Here is a 14,806-nt window from a genome sequence, read left to right as displayed (position 1 = left end):
ATTTGCAGCAATCTGTATACAGTTTTTCTTAATTTCCAGTGTGAAGGAATGCTGCCAAAAAGCCGTAAAGCAGAGCACAAGATGTTTTAGTATAAAACTAGTTTCCCCCACTCCCCTCCCAAAACTATGATAAAAATCTTAACGGAAAGAGATTCTTTAATTTGTCTCTCTCCCACAAAGAACAGGAAGATCTTTGGGAAGGCTGAAGGATATAATCAAGAGTCATGGCACATATTTCTTATCAGTGTTTGAACAAGATGTGTTTATTCTTTTGGCAATGCTTTAATTTGATTTTAGCAAACACTCCAAATTCTGCATCATCATCTCAGCCAAACTGCAGAAGAATCCAGAGTCCCCAAAGGGAATCTCTAACACTCTCATCCTCCCCTTCCAGCACCCAGGAAACTTGGACAAAACTGGACAAACTTGCAGATACCCTCTGTACACCCCATTTTGTGCATGCTCCCCCGCAAACGTTTGTGCACAACACCTAAAATTCCAGATGTGGAGATGAGGTAGGAAGAGACAATGAGATCCAAAGGGCCCCTGTTCATCAGCACCTCATCACCCCATTATAATCGCCCCAACGTCTCCCTCTTTTTCCCATCTCCTACTCATAAACACACAGAAACAGATCTCCAGGGTCATCAAGTCCAGTGCTCTGCCAACAAAGAGCTTAATCATTCTTATAGTCAACCCAGATCAAATACTGGGTTAGATTAAGCTGGAAAAGTGGTTGGTGCAGGTTCCACCCCCAGCTTTTCAGGGCTGTGATTCACTTCAACACCCTTCTCCCCTCTCTCAGCTTTTCTCAAGCAGATTTTGCCCGTTTGGGAGGAACTCCTCATCTCACCGCGGCATTTGGCACCACGCTTGCGGGCATGGGCGCTGTAGGGCCGTGGGCGATGGTGCGAGCTTGCCGCCCTGACCATGCAGCCCGCGCCAGGGCTTGCGCAAGGGCCAGTTCCCAGGCTACAGGGAGGAGCGCACCGCGCCACCGGCGGGTGCCGAGGGCAGAGCTCAGCATCTGCAAGCAGGCAGCGAACATCCTGGGGTGCCTGGGCAAAGCACCCCAAGAAATGGGCTTTAGGTGGGAGAGGACTCCCCAGTCTCCATTTTAAAATTTTATTTCAATGGGGGGGGAGGGGAAAAATTGACTTACCCCACTTTCATCTGTTTTTAAACCCAAACTATAGTCTATACCAAGCTTTTAATGAGTTGATATGGCCGCCTTCTGCCCAATCCAGCAACACCTCTAAAATCTGAACTCCAGCAAGCACCGGTTCCAACAAATTACCACTTCTATTTCCACACTGAGAGCTTTTTTTTCCCCCTTTCTTCTTTTTTAGGGAAACCATGCCAAAGCCCAGATCTTGTTTTCAAGCTTAGGATGGGTGAGGTTCATCATCACCAATATATTTTAATTGAGCATTAACAAGTCTCCATCTCTCAAGACAAGTCGTTAGAAAGTCTGCTCTTTCTCAGAAATAAAGCCAAGTCAATACTAATTGGATTTTCTTTCCCCAGCATACAACGCTTCGCCGGATGAACAAAGTCAGTGCACCATGTTCAAATCCAAGAAGCAGAAAGGGGGGTGCAGGGTAGGGGAAAGAAAAACAACAACAACAAAAAAAATCAGAGCTTCAGCCTTTTAAAAAACCCTCCCCTGACAGCAACAGTGGTGAGCGGCATTTAAACAGAGCGAGAACACTCCTGAGCGCATCGCTTCTGACAGATGAGCCCAGCAAGTCAACCATAGGGACTCCACAGCCCCATCGCTGCTATTCAGCGAAAGTTGATCAGATAGCAGCAGACAAATAACGCCAAGCAAACACTCCAAGAAGTGCTCTCTCCACATTTAAGAGTTTATAATTAACCTAGGAAAAAAAAAAGTCACCAATTTGGGTCTTCTGTGTGGCGGCAGCAGCTAGGAACCGAGCGCACACTAGATGTTTGCACTCCCTGCAGAAGAGGGGACAGGGAAAGCACACCGGTTTCAGTTTACCGCTCGCTCTCCCTGAGTCCCAAACCTGCCATCCCAGGTGTGCAAGCCCCAAATGTACTTTTAACAGACTTTTCCTTGCCAGCTATCGCATCTCCTAGCTGCGCTCTTGGCCTTGCAATTCTTATTTTATTTTCTTCTGCAAGTGGCTGAGCTTCTCTCTGCTTCAGGTATCATACCCTGTGCACTCCGCTTGAAGCATTTTCACCAGGAACACACACACACGCGCACACACTCACACACACACACAGAAGCTTTTGCTGCATTGCCATTCTGATGAGTGTCAACACAGCTGCTGTCTCCGCTGGAATGTAAACCAATATTGTTGTTAGATCTCCCTCTACCCCAGGTAACTTCCTTGAAGATTTGCACAGCATGTGGCAATTCTCTTCACTTCCACCCTACAAAGCATTGACCCAGTTGGTTTAAAGCAATTAAATAAAAAAAGTCAAAGCTGCATCTGAAGTTTGCATTTCACTCGTGCCCATGTGGTGCAAAGGGCTGTAGAAAGCAAAATGCATCCATTGTACACGCATTCATCCTCATATGTTTAGACATACATCCTGTATAAAATATCTTGCTGCTGCTGCAAGTCCTGAGGCAAGGTATTAACAGCACTGAGTAAAAGAGTTATCGGTGTGGACGCTAATGCAACATTTACAGCGGAGAACCTTTGTTTGCATATTATTTTACTTAAACAGGTAACCTAAGAAGGGGTTTATAATGCATTTTCTGGTTATTCCTAGATACCACCCACTTTTAACAATGAGCAGCAATTTTTGCAATAAGAGACTAGTAAATGAGTTATAATGCAGTCAACACAGATACTGTTCAGACTGCTACAGGAACGCAATCCGTATGCATTGCCCACAGTAAGCGACTGCTTTGACTTGCTTCTCCAATGAAAGAAAGTTATGTTTGGCTGATCAAGGTTCCCAAAATAAATTTGCTGTCCCAAATGTAAAGATTCAAACTTCATTTTCATTCCAGTATCTAGTCCAGCAGACTCTGCTTCCCATTGTAAAGTGCAAAAGTTTCAAAAAACCAAACGTATATTCCACACCTAACTTCAGGACTACAGGGGTGGAGAAATCACACGCGTAAAATAAAAATATATTAAAGATATGATAGCTCAAACCTAGAATCCTTACCTCGCTATACTGGGACTGGGCATTGTTTTCCAGGTACAACATGTTAGCAGTCAAATTGATCAATGCTGCTGTTCTTTCTTCTGGCTCCAGGATTTTGACAAACACCTCCCACCCCCTAGAAGACCCTAAAAATATGTGATGCTACTTGGAAGATAACAGGACTCAGAGTGTGCCTCTCTGCATAATTGAAGTTTCCCTTATATACCTAACTATAGGCAAGGAGGAGGAGGTGGGGCTCTCCTGCCTTACCTGTCCAATCTGTCAAAGTGCCACCTGGAGTCCTCCACTCCAATGGAGAGAGGCCTCTCCCAGCTCATTAAGTAGTTAGAATTCCTTATCACCAATCTCTAAAAAGCAAAGGGAAGGGAAGGGGGGGAAATGACAAAAAAAAAAAAAAAAAAAAAGGAGAGAGAGAAAAAAAGAAAGGAAACTATAACTTTCCCCTGTCACTTTTCTACAAGTTTGGGAACTCAAAAGACAGCCATGCAGTTGCTCCAAAGGAGCTGCTCCAAGAAACTTCTCTTATTTATTTATTTTCTGAGAAGACTCTGGGTTTTTTTTTTTTCAGGTACAGGCTTTGCTGCTACCAAAGCCCAAGACACTCAGGAACGGATCAAGATGCAACGCTCGAGACCGGCGGTGCAGTAACACAGCCAAGCCTCTGGCTGCTGCAGCACGCAGGTTTTGGACAAAACCCACAAGGAACTTTCTGAGAAGCAATCACTGTTTCATGCGCTGTAATCCAGCTACGTGCTCTATCATCTGCGTGCTCTCATCCACGCTCACAGACAACAGGTCCTGTGTTTGCAGGACATCACTCCAGCTACATTTTTTCCCCCCTCCTTTGCAATTGCTTCTAACTCACGCCACGGTAATAAGACTTAGAATAATCTCACTTACAAACAGGAAATGTTAAAAAATAATTAAAAACAAACAACTCGTCCAAAGGGACTCATGATTGTGAATTAATACATGGAGAAGTTGTGGGGTACTGCTCAGTAAAAACCGCCTGGACGCTGTGCCCACAGCAAACTGAAAGGTCTTGAAAAGACAGATAGGAAAAGCACGGGCTCCTTAGCCCGCTCAGACTCGACCTGCGGGCGAACCAAGCGAGCAGACAGGCGGGTCAGAAAGCCCCCGCTGTGATTTTGCTCTGAAGGAGCAGACGAAGTCCCCCGTCCCGTCCCGCCCCGCTGTCCCGAGCGCAGGGCACCGGCGCCGGCCACCCCAGCCGCTGGGACAGGGCCCGCTGCCGGGGCCGCCGCCGCCGCCCCGCCGCGCTGCGCGGCCGGGACAAAAGCCGGCTCCTCCCGAGGAGCGGGGTAAGCGCCGTCCAGCGAGGGGAAACACAACACCTTTTCCAAGGGGTGGGGAGAGGGGGGAGAAAGGAAACCAAACATCCAGATCAGAGCGCGGCCACCTGCCCTCCCAGCCTGGTAACAGCGATTCGGACTTGTATTTGAGGACCTGCGGTGAAGCAGAGCGGTGCCCAATTGCTGGGTGCCCGTACGATCTGCGAGCGCTGAACCGCCCGCCGCGGGTGGGGAGCGACCGACCCGCCGGCGCTTGGCAAGGGGCAGAGGGGACCCCGCAGGGCTGAAACCCACCCGCGGCCCCAGCACCTCCGTGCGCCCGAGCCTCTGCCCAGGAGCTGCTGCTGCTGCTCCCGGCCGCCCGACTCCCTCGCCTTTGGGCATCATCTAACCCCAACTTCTCTGAGCGCACGGGGAGGGGACTCCAGGTTCACAGGGAGATGAAAGTAAGCAGGCTGTGCTGCTTAAGGAGCTAACGGCTCTCTAGGCTGCCTTCTGCAGCACATGGCAGCAGAAGGAGCCACCACTGACTTCCAGACAAGGACACTGCAAGCTCACACCAGCCTCTCTCCAGGCTGTAGACAAGCAGAGCGTTCACAAAACTGCCACTAATAAAATGGCACAAAAAATATCTTCATGCAGGAACCGACACCAGAGCAAACACAGAGAGGAGGATCGCAGTGCCCTCCCTACCCTGCAATGGCTCCTTGCCATGAGAAGCAGTGTAGGTGTCTCATTTAACTCTAACCCTGCGAGTACAGCTGGGCACAGAGCGAAAAGTTGCAAGCGTTTCCAGTGCACCTTCCCAATTCCTCCTTACTGAGCACAATGCAAGGAGGTGCTTCCAGGAATGGGCTGCAGGGAGGAGCACAGAGCCCTTCCCAGCCAAGGGAGAGCTGTACCTACCACCAACAGCAACATCCCAGCTCAGGTTGGGGCCACAAGCACCTCCAGCACTCCTGAACTACCAGCAAGAGCCTGCTGAGCACACAGCAGGTTTCCTACGTCACAGGAACAACTCAACAGACCACCACCACAGCTGCTTTCCCCCCCTCCGGCACCACCTAACACCAGGGGCTCCGCCTGGTGCGCTTACCTGATCTCACCAGAGATGGGTACAAGCCAATAAACCACACAAGCGCTAATCTGGAGATACAGGCAAGGTTTGCAGGGAGCAGCCACAGCACCGCTAGCCAAATGGGTCACTTCACAGCACCACTGCAAAGCTTGCACGGAGCTGGACATCAAACTGGATGTCACCTATGGATTTTCTGCTAATAGGGAGGAAAATTTATATTGTGCTTAAAGGATCATTTTGCCCCCTGAATACTGTCAGGTTTTTGATACTGGCCGATGAGTTCAAAAGCTATGGAGGGGAAGAAAAGAGGAGGAGAAGGTACATACATAGATCTCCCAACCTCAGCAAGTCATTACAAAAACCTCTTTTGCTAGTTGTGCTATTAAATTCAGAAGATCCTCCTTTTCCAAGTCATTAATGCAGCACTGTTGTGTTGGGTATCTGCTATCTTCTGTCCCACAGGTGGCTGGAGGTGGTTGTGGGTGAAGCAACACCCAGATGCGCTACACAGAGATATGTGGAAGTTTATCCAAAGAGATCTGCATGTCAAACACGAGGAGAAGTGTATATAGCATGAATAAATTGACATGTCAGCACAAATCCCTGCCCTCTGTACAAACAGCCCCGACGTGGCTCAGTGTCTCAGATGCATTAACCTGTGCGGTCGCCTTGAAGTGGATGCTGGACAAGTAGCTTTTTGCAAATCAGTCATCCATGAGTGACACAAAGGAGGCCACCACCACCCTGACAGGGGTAGCAGGAGGTAACAGAGCATGCACCAGACACTGCGCCCACCAACACTGATGCAGCCCAGGCACAGGTGTACCCCTTTCATCATCCCAGGGCTCCGAACTTTGTTTCACTGGCTTCAGACCTAAGCGTACCCCCCCCTCATAAGATGCTTTCCCCGTCCCACAGGCTGGTGTCATGCCTTGAATATTCATACAGGCACTGATGGCGCAAGGGAAGAGTAAAGTCTTGATCACTTGCCTGCCTACCTTACCATGAGAAAGAAAAGCTCCTGGAGTCTCATTTGAGTCTCTCCTTTTGCAGATGCATTTTACATACATGAGTCTCCAACAACCTAATAGCAGTGAGGCAGCATCTCTTAGGGGCTCTCAGAGGGAAACTCGACTCCCTGAAATAGCGTATGCTTAAATGGCTGAGTCACAAAACCAAAGGGACACCCCCCACCTCCTCAGACTGCACACTCACTTCTCAGCAATGGGACAGCAATAGCTATCATTTATCTGAGCCTTCTGGACAGGTCTCCAAGTGAAACACCAACATCAGTCCTGTTGCAGCTGTGATGGTTGAAAGTCATGGCAAGACAATCTTTCTAGATAGAGATTATGCCTTATAGCAATTAGCCTAGTCAGAAAAAGCAGATTCAGGCAAAGACCCTCCTTTCACATGTTAAAAAGGATTACTTCATATTAAAGCCAGATGAACAAGGTTTAACTCTATTCTTCTAGTCCAGCAAGCTCTCCCCCACCCCGAACAGGAAAAGAACAAACTAGAAAATACAGAAATCAACCCAAAGCATCAGGAGTTGTGCAAAGCCTGGCACTTGACACTTTGGATGCTCACTTGGATTGAACTTAAAGGCAAAGCAGCTCAGCCTCAGGAAAGGAAATCTCTTTAAAGCAAGTTACCTCCAATACTTCAGGAAACTAAAAATAATAATTGCTAGCTAGGTTTGAAAGTTTCAGCTGCAGCCCTCCCAGATCTGACTCAGATATTCTAGAGAGCTTCTGGCAATGCTTTATGGCTCCTGCTGGTATGTTGAAAAACAAAATAATACACAAACAAGACCCCTAAGTTTCCAAAATGAGCCATCAGCCAAATCAAATTGCTGATTCAGGTTCTTTCTTTGACTGCATTTTCACCATGCTGTTATATGGTTCATCCCAGCCTCTCTCACCAGTACCACTCGTAAGTTCTCAATAACCCTTCCTGGATGCAAGGTAAGTGCGCTAAATCACGACAATTAAAAATGTCATTGCCGCAATTGTAGTGTTAATTGGAGATTGTGTAATTTCTTGTAGAAGGGGTGTGTGTGCACACCTGCCTGCGCATTAGGTGGTTCATGCAGAATTTCCTGCAGATCAAAGGAAAAAAAAAATCTGCTCAGACCTCTCCACTCTTATAAAAATAGCATCTGGATCAACCGCGTCACCACGGACTGTGACATTCACTCAACTCAGAAATGTTTACAAATTAGGACTGAGATAACAGAAGGAGGAGAGGAAAAAATAAAACATGGGGTTTGGGGGTTTTTTTGTTTGTTACATCTGAATAACTGCTGAATGCTCAAAAAATGAGCCTCTGTCGATTGGCTTTGGGAGTCTTTCCAGTGAAGACTTTACAGGCACAGAAGAGATAGACCACAATAGCAGGCAGCCAAGTTAAAAAGCAAGAAGAAAATACTTTCAAAAAAACGTAAAAGTCATCCTCCCTTCCTGAAAAAAAAAAAAAATCATGCAGAGTTGGTCTTCATTGCTCAAACCACAAGGAAGACGGCAAAAAGAACCCAGCACATACTGAAACAGGGGCTTTCCCCTTTCAAAATAAAAAAAGTCATCTATGGTAAGGCAAAACAAATAGGAAAAAAAAAAATAGAGATCCTGCTGAAAGGCAGCATCCTGCCTGCTGCTGCGTGGATATAGCCTCGTGGGCTTCCTGGGCAGGCTGCTCCAGAGCACTCCAGGGGAGGTGCAGCTCATCCCTATGCAGAAGAGGGATGGGCACCCCTGACTCTCAGAGGGTTAACCGCTCTGCTGTACCCACGAGCAAAAATTCAATGCCCTTCTGGCTTCCCCACCACTGACCCAGGGATGGGTCTGATGCCCAAGAACTTCCTTTGGAAAGCACTCAAGTGTATGAGCCTTCAAGCTAGAAACACACCCTGGCTGCAAGTGCTTAGTACTGAGGATCAATCCTTTCTTCCAAGGACTTCAAACTGCATTTTTCCCCATTTTAAAAGTGCGAGGCAAAGACAGGGACACGGCACAGGTCGGGCGTCTCCTTCCCCCAAGGAGCATGCCCTCCCCAAGGCAATCGGCTGTCACAACAGCCTTGCCCTCCGACCCTGGGTAAACATCTGCACACGCTGCTTATTTGAGCTCCTATAGCCTCGTTATCTCCCCCAGAACACCCCTAGGGCTAATTAGAGAGTTAATGGCATCATGTCAGGAGATAACGCTATGTGGAGGGAGCAGGGAGAGGGAAGGTGGAAAGGAGTTGTGAAACAAAACCAGTTCCCTTCACAACCACAGTGCAATATTGGTTTAGGAAGGGCGCACGCAGCCCCCGGGGACTCTTCCCTCTGGCTTGCTGAGCTCCATTTAATAAGAGAACAAGACAGTCCTCTGGAGAGATTCAGTTCTCCAGCCAAGATGATGCAAGGTCCCCACACCTTCCTTACTGTATACACAACCAAAACCCCTCCAACCCCATCAAGGGAGATCATTCCCACCAAAGTGCCAGCAGGAACTCACTTCCCACAGCTGGGGTATGACACACGATGGATACGGAGCATACAGATGATTTATCATCAAAAAGTGTTGTCTATTTATTCCTGGTGTTCTTTTTATCTAACTTTTCCACTTTTTTTGTACCCTAGTAACTCTCTTTAAAGAGCAATTGATTTCACTAAAAATGCTTAGAAATAAAAGGAAACAACCATCTGGACACAGAGATCTTTGCAAGGCAGCTGATCAGCCTGCAAAACCACTGGCCGGCAGACACTTTTGCACTGATGACTGCAAAACCACAAATCAGCCGACAGTTGAGCATGGAGACATGACCAGGGGACTTTGGAGGTTCAAGCCTCAGCCATCAGCAGCTCTCTTGTTGCAGTAAAAACCCTCAACATCCAAACTGCATTTTTGCCTGATGAGGACCTTTGGATGCTCAACACTGCATGCTTGACCTTCCCCCAAGACGTTTGTAAAATATTTTGCAAAAGTAAGAGAAAATTACACAAAAAAATGAATGAGAATTGTTCCTGAGCAGCATGAACAGCCCCATCCCTCCAGCTGGAGGTGCATGCTGGCACGAGACAGAGGGCTCCGGCCAGGGAAAGGGAAAAGCAGGAGATAGTGACAGATTAGAGAGGCTTTGTTTTTGATTACAAGAGAGGAGCAACTGTTGACAGACCAAGTTTGTTCTTGCACAAGCAGCTGAGGGGAAAGTGTCGTTCTTCCCTTATCTTGTATAAACTACAGATTGCTCTCGGGAAACACACAACTGTTCATAAATGCACAATCACAGCAGCTCTTTCCAGCCAGCCTTTACTGCACTGCCAACTCCCTCCCACCCAAGCCCTTGTACAATAATCCAATATTAAACAAAAATTTTCAGTTTGCAATAATTTGAGAACAGTCTCCCAAACCTCTGGTTAAACCTTGACCCTGCAACTGATGGCTGTTCATGCTTCTCATGCAGGTGCTTCACCGTTATCCTATATTGCCCTGGTGTCTTGGGCCACAACATACACCCCGAGGCAGACGGGGAGCCTGTTTGTTCCTTGTTTTCTATGCAGAAACATTGAATTTCTCAGTGCTGGTCTTTGTCCGGGTACCCTCTGCCTGCTCTCACGTGCCACATCCACCACTGATATGGCAACAGCCATTGGGTTCAGTTATTTGGCCAGAGACCTTCACCAGAAGACTGATCACTTTGGTTTCCTACTTGTCTAATTTTAATCCAGTCTGGACATTACCATGAGGTCCACCATACCCATCCATGGCCTCAAAGAGAAAGAAGAGTGCTTCAGGGTACCTTTTCCTTGTGTTTAAGCAGGCTGGAGATAAAAATCCTTGTTTTTTAGAGCCAACAGTTACACTCGCTACTGAAAACTCCTTTGATCATTCATTAATCTCTGCAAATTCAGATGCTGATTAGCAAAGGGTTTGTTCAGCAGTGAGCAAACTAACCCAGGCCACAAATCACTCAATCTACGCTTTGCAGAGATTGATTTAATTTTCTGTGACTGCCTGACAATTCACTCCCTCATTAATTTAAATGCTATCAAATCAGCGACAGTGAGGTGGAAAGCAGATGGTAGAGACATTCAGAGGAAAACATTACCTAGTCCAAAACTGTCTTCCTAAAATATTGGAGGAAAAATTAATGGTTATTAACAAGACTGTGGGCAGGACCTGCAGAACCACAAAGCAACATATATAGTGAGACTTTGAATGCACGAGACTTTCTTCAAAGCAAGAATCCGAATTAATGCAAGAGAAGACTTTAAAAAACAAAAGCTACACCCCACAGCTCACTGCGGCGCAGACACTTTGGCCATGTTGGACAAGGAAGGGGAGCGGGACACTCCCAGGGCTGTGCTCCAGGTTTGTCTTAGCCTGAAAGGAGCATCCCATGAGCCTGGCCACCCGTCCCAGGCACAGCCAGCACTGCAGCTTGCAACAGGGCTGGGAGGTGCTCTCTACCCACCCCACAAAGCTGGGAACCACAGAGATCAGCAAGGTTTTAATTTGGCTGGATATGGACAGCTCAATTCATCACCCTACGTCCAGCTAACAAGAGAGAAGGGCCTCATTTCCCTCCTGCCATCCATTTGGTTTAAAAATAAAAAATAAAAAAGTCCAGAGGAATGTGAACTTTGGGGATGGCCACTCCACTTCTGTTGGTGTTCAAACTGTGGTTTGCTGAAATGCCAGCTGCCCAAGGGGTTTATAGCTTATGGGCTCTAACCCAATCAAAGTGTTCCCAACAAATAATATGTGAAGTATGTTTATAGTTTAAGAAAAAAAAAAAAAAGGAAAGAAAAGAAGGGTATCTTATCAACTAGATACATACAGTGAAGTTCCCAGCAAGACAGCATAAGCCTTAAACTTGTACCGGAGGCAAAAGTGCCTGCAGTCCGTTGCTCCAAGATCAAGATGCCTTTTAATTACGTGTTTGTGCAGACCTTTTAAAGATATAAAATAAGTGCTAACACATTATTGCTCCATACTTAAGCAAGGAGCATGTGCAGCACCATGGAAACCTTTGGAGGCAGGCCTAGCTGCTTGGGGAAGATGATTTCTGAACCAACTGCTGCTTTTGTTTGGAGGTATTTGCATGTAGGCAGATGACAGGACTCACAATTGCAACACTCTTCCACCTCAAGTGCTTATAGCAATATGAGCCAGGGATTTAGAGCCAGCCCTCCAGAAGAGGCAGGCCAGAACAAACGCAAAACACCCCATCACACAGGGCTCTTTTGCAGTAGGTTTGTGCTTTTCAGCTTAAAATTAGTTTATTCCCTCGCAAGATTAACGTAAAGCAAGATACTAAAAGAGCAGAAATACTTAAAGGAATTTTAAGTACGCTTCCAAGATGATCTATAGCACAGCAGACACATCACCTATTGGTTTTCTTCAATACCATTACGAATTCAGGGAAATGGCCTTAAAAATTAAATATGTGGTGCAATGATACTCATCAACTGGCTGCATTCCTACAAAAAGATTTGACCATTTCCGGATTTGGATCTGCAGTCCTAAATGTGACTATTAGATCATTTGGAGGGACCTATACTGCAGAAGATTAAACATTCAGCAGGATTACAGAGACAAGCCTAAATTAGCAGAGCTTATGACTTCAACTGCAAACAAGAGAGGTGCTGGAGGGAAACTTCCAACAGAATAATGCATTTGCTCATTATGGAAATGCCTTTGCATAATCTCAACTTTCTTTGTACTGCTATGGAATGAACAAATACCCACAAAGAAGAGAAACTTGGCAAGCCTTAAACTCTCTCAAGCACAAACCAGACAGTAATAAAAGCTTTGATCGCATCCCTGTGCTGTACAAAGTCCTTCCTTCCTTTCTATGGTCAATCTGGGAATACTTAGGCATGGAAACAGATGGCCACACAACCCACTTTGCTGCATCTACTTATCAAATCAACCTTGTTCTCCAGGTGCAAAACCATTTCCCAACAAAATGCAGGGCTGTGGCACCTGCCAGAGCCCTGGGAAGCACACACCACACGTTAGTCAGCCCCTGCACCGAGACACTCTTCCTGCACCTCTCAGCCACACCGCGCATGCCATGCCAGCTCCCTGCCCTGCTGTCGGTACACAGGGATGTACTGCAGTCCCACCACCCCTTAACCAGCTTTCATCTGCTTCCTCAGCCATTACCTTGCAGCAAGTGGAGTTCTCTTCTCCTGACCCAGCAAAACTTTTAAGCAAGCAATTAAAAGTTAACAGAAATCAGATCCTGCACTTTTAATATTAAAGTGTTGGATAGGATGCAACAGACGTCCTTCTGGACAGTGGGCTGGGTTTTTTTGTCTGTCCATCATATTCTTGCTCACTTGATCCTGACCACAGCTCCCAGCTTCCACAGGTGATGGGCTCCTATGGACCCAGGAATTCAGTGCATGGCCACCAAATATGAATTACTGAACTGATTTACATAGTGCTAAGGCTAAGGGCATACAGAAGAGATCTACCAGCTACCCTGGCCACCTCAGGCCAAGGTAGCTCTGCAGGGGCCTCAGCCTCACTCCTCTCCAGCTTGCTGGGCTGCGGCATGGGAAGGTACCCTGCACAAGGTGGCTGGGGTGGCTCCTCCATGAGCCTACAGCAGGTCAAACCTGGGAAAGCTTTCTTGTTCCCATTGGGAAGCATCAAATACGAAGTCTGAGATGTGTCATTGGCACAAGGGCTGAAGCTGAGAGCCTCAACACCTCCATGTCCTACATGGGCTCCATCCAGTCTCTCTTACACCCTAGTTTTTCCTCTACCTCTGTGTACAAAGGAGAACAGCAAAGTTACAGAGCCAAGATGTCACTTTTAAAATTATGAAACACATGTTGCACCTCCAAAATTTCTATAGCCACCAAGCTTCGGACACCCACAACCCAATGAACTGAGGACCCAAACCCAAAATGACACAGCCCTGTCTGAAGCACCCACACCACCATCCCCAGGGCAGAAACCCACCCCACAGGGTGCTCAGCGGTACCTAACCAAGCCACACACAGCAAATTCCCATGATGATTTGCAGAAGATGAGAAAGAACAAATAATAATAATAAAAAAAATAAAAAGCAAGGAATTATCTCTCCCTTTTGTGGGGAGGGATGGATCCAGGTTAAGAAAACTCTGACCACAGCGACTATCTGTGGAAAGGCATTCCACTGAACTGGTTAGGCAAGGGGCTGTGGGAGGATGGCCCGCTCAGGGGCATGAAAGGAAGGTATGTACAGGGGGAGGGGGATGAGCTGCTCCATCAGTCGGGACAGCACTCCTGCTCCCGCCACTGAGGTCCCCGGAGCCCTGGACACACTGCCGGGATGGTGACAGGAGACTTCCAGACTCTGCAAGGCCCTCAAATAACACTTTTATCAGGATGCTGCCCACCGAAGTCCTTAGTCCAAAGCAGCTTCGTTGGTCCAGACCAGTACCTCTTAGCATCTTAGGTGAGCAGTTTAAAGGACTTCTGAGGGATGGTGAAGGAAAGCAATTTTGCACCTGGTACAGCAGGCTGACAGCATGCTGCGAGGGCTCCAGGGCAATGCAGGGGTTATTGCACTGCCACATGCTTGTTCCTCGAGAGAGGTCCCCAGATCGCTCCTCGCCATAGCTCCAGGGCATTTAGTCAGTCAGAAAAAAAAAAAAAAAAAAAAAAAATCCTATAACATCACCCGGTTTCTAGCACTGCAGGGGACAGCTTTTGAGACAAGCATTCCTCTTGAATGCAGGGAGCTGGCCACCACCCCACCAAAGACCCCACGGTTGCTGGCTACGTCCTTGGTCAGAGAAGAGGCTGGGGACCACCTTCTTTGGTGAAGCCTAACAAATGGCAGGTGGCACATAAGGAGACACATTCAGCTTACCTTCCTGGCCATCCGCAGCTCCTTCCCACACCAGGGCCATGGCAGAGACTAAATGTTCTCTGCACCCACAGGGACCACCAGCCCCTCACGCCGCCTATGCAAAAAGGCAGATCTCTGCTGGGATTTCCCAGCCTGTCTGTGGTTAATGCCATGGGAAAGGAAGGGGCACAGCCGGCCGCCTCACAGATGGGCCAACCCAGGACATTGTGAAAGAGCTGGTCACAAGGCACACGACTGGAGAAGGCTGCTGACTGTCTAACGTTACACCAGACCCACAAACCCTCTTCCTGTCCCCTCCAGCTCTTTTCATCCCAAGGTAGTGCCGATCACCAGTTTCTCTTACCCCTTTCCTACATGTGACACAGGAAGAATATTTCTTCCTTAAAAACAAGAGCATGAGAAC

General features: G+C 47.5%; 1 protein-coding gene across 6 annotated transcripts in view; it reads right to left on the bottom strand.

The window, feature by feature from the left end:
- TP63 (tumor protein p63) overlaps positions 1-14,806 on the bottom strand; it is a 91,713-nt gene that overhangs the window by 68,263 nt on the left and 8,644 nt on the right. The window contains exon 1 of one of the 6 annotated variants that reach the window (XM_087738929.1): positions 14,404-14,540. The exons of the other annotated variants lie outside the window; for them this stretch is intronic. Within the exon in view, the coding sequence (XP_087595055.1) occupies positions 14,404-14,415 (12 nt within the window). The 5' untranslated portion in view covers positions 14,416-14,540. Of the gene's footprint in view, positions 1-14,403; positions 14,541-14,806 lie in introns of those variants that run through there. 6 annotated transcript variants of the gene reach the window in all.

The sequence above is a fragment of the Nipponia nippon genome, unplaced genomic scaffold (assembly GCF_047370975.1).
Source record: "Nipponia nippon isolate SJK-2023a ecotype South Korea unplaced genomic scaffold, ASM4737097v1 scaffold_7, whole genome shotgun sequence".
Lineage (NCBI taxonomy): Eukaryota > Metazoa > Chordata > Aves > Pelecaniformes > Threskiornithidae > Nipponia > Nipponia nippon.
This window is presented reverse-complemented; position numbering and strand designations above follow the sequence as displayed.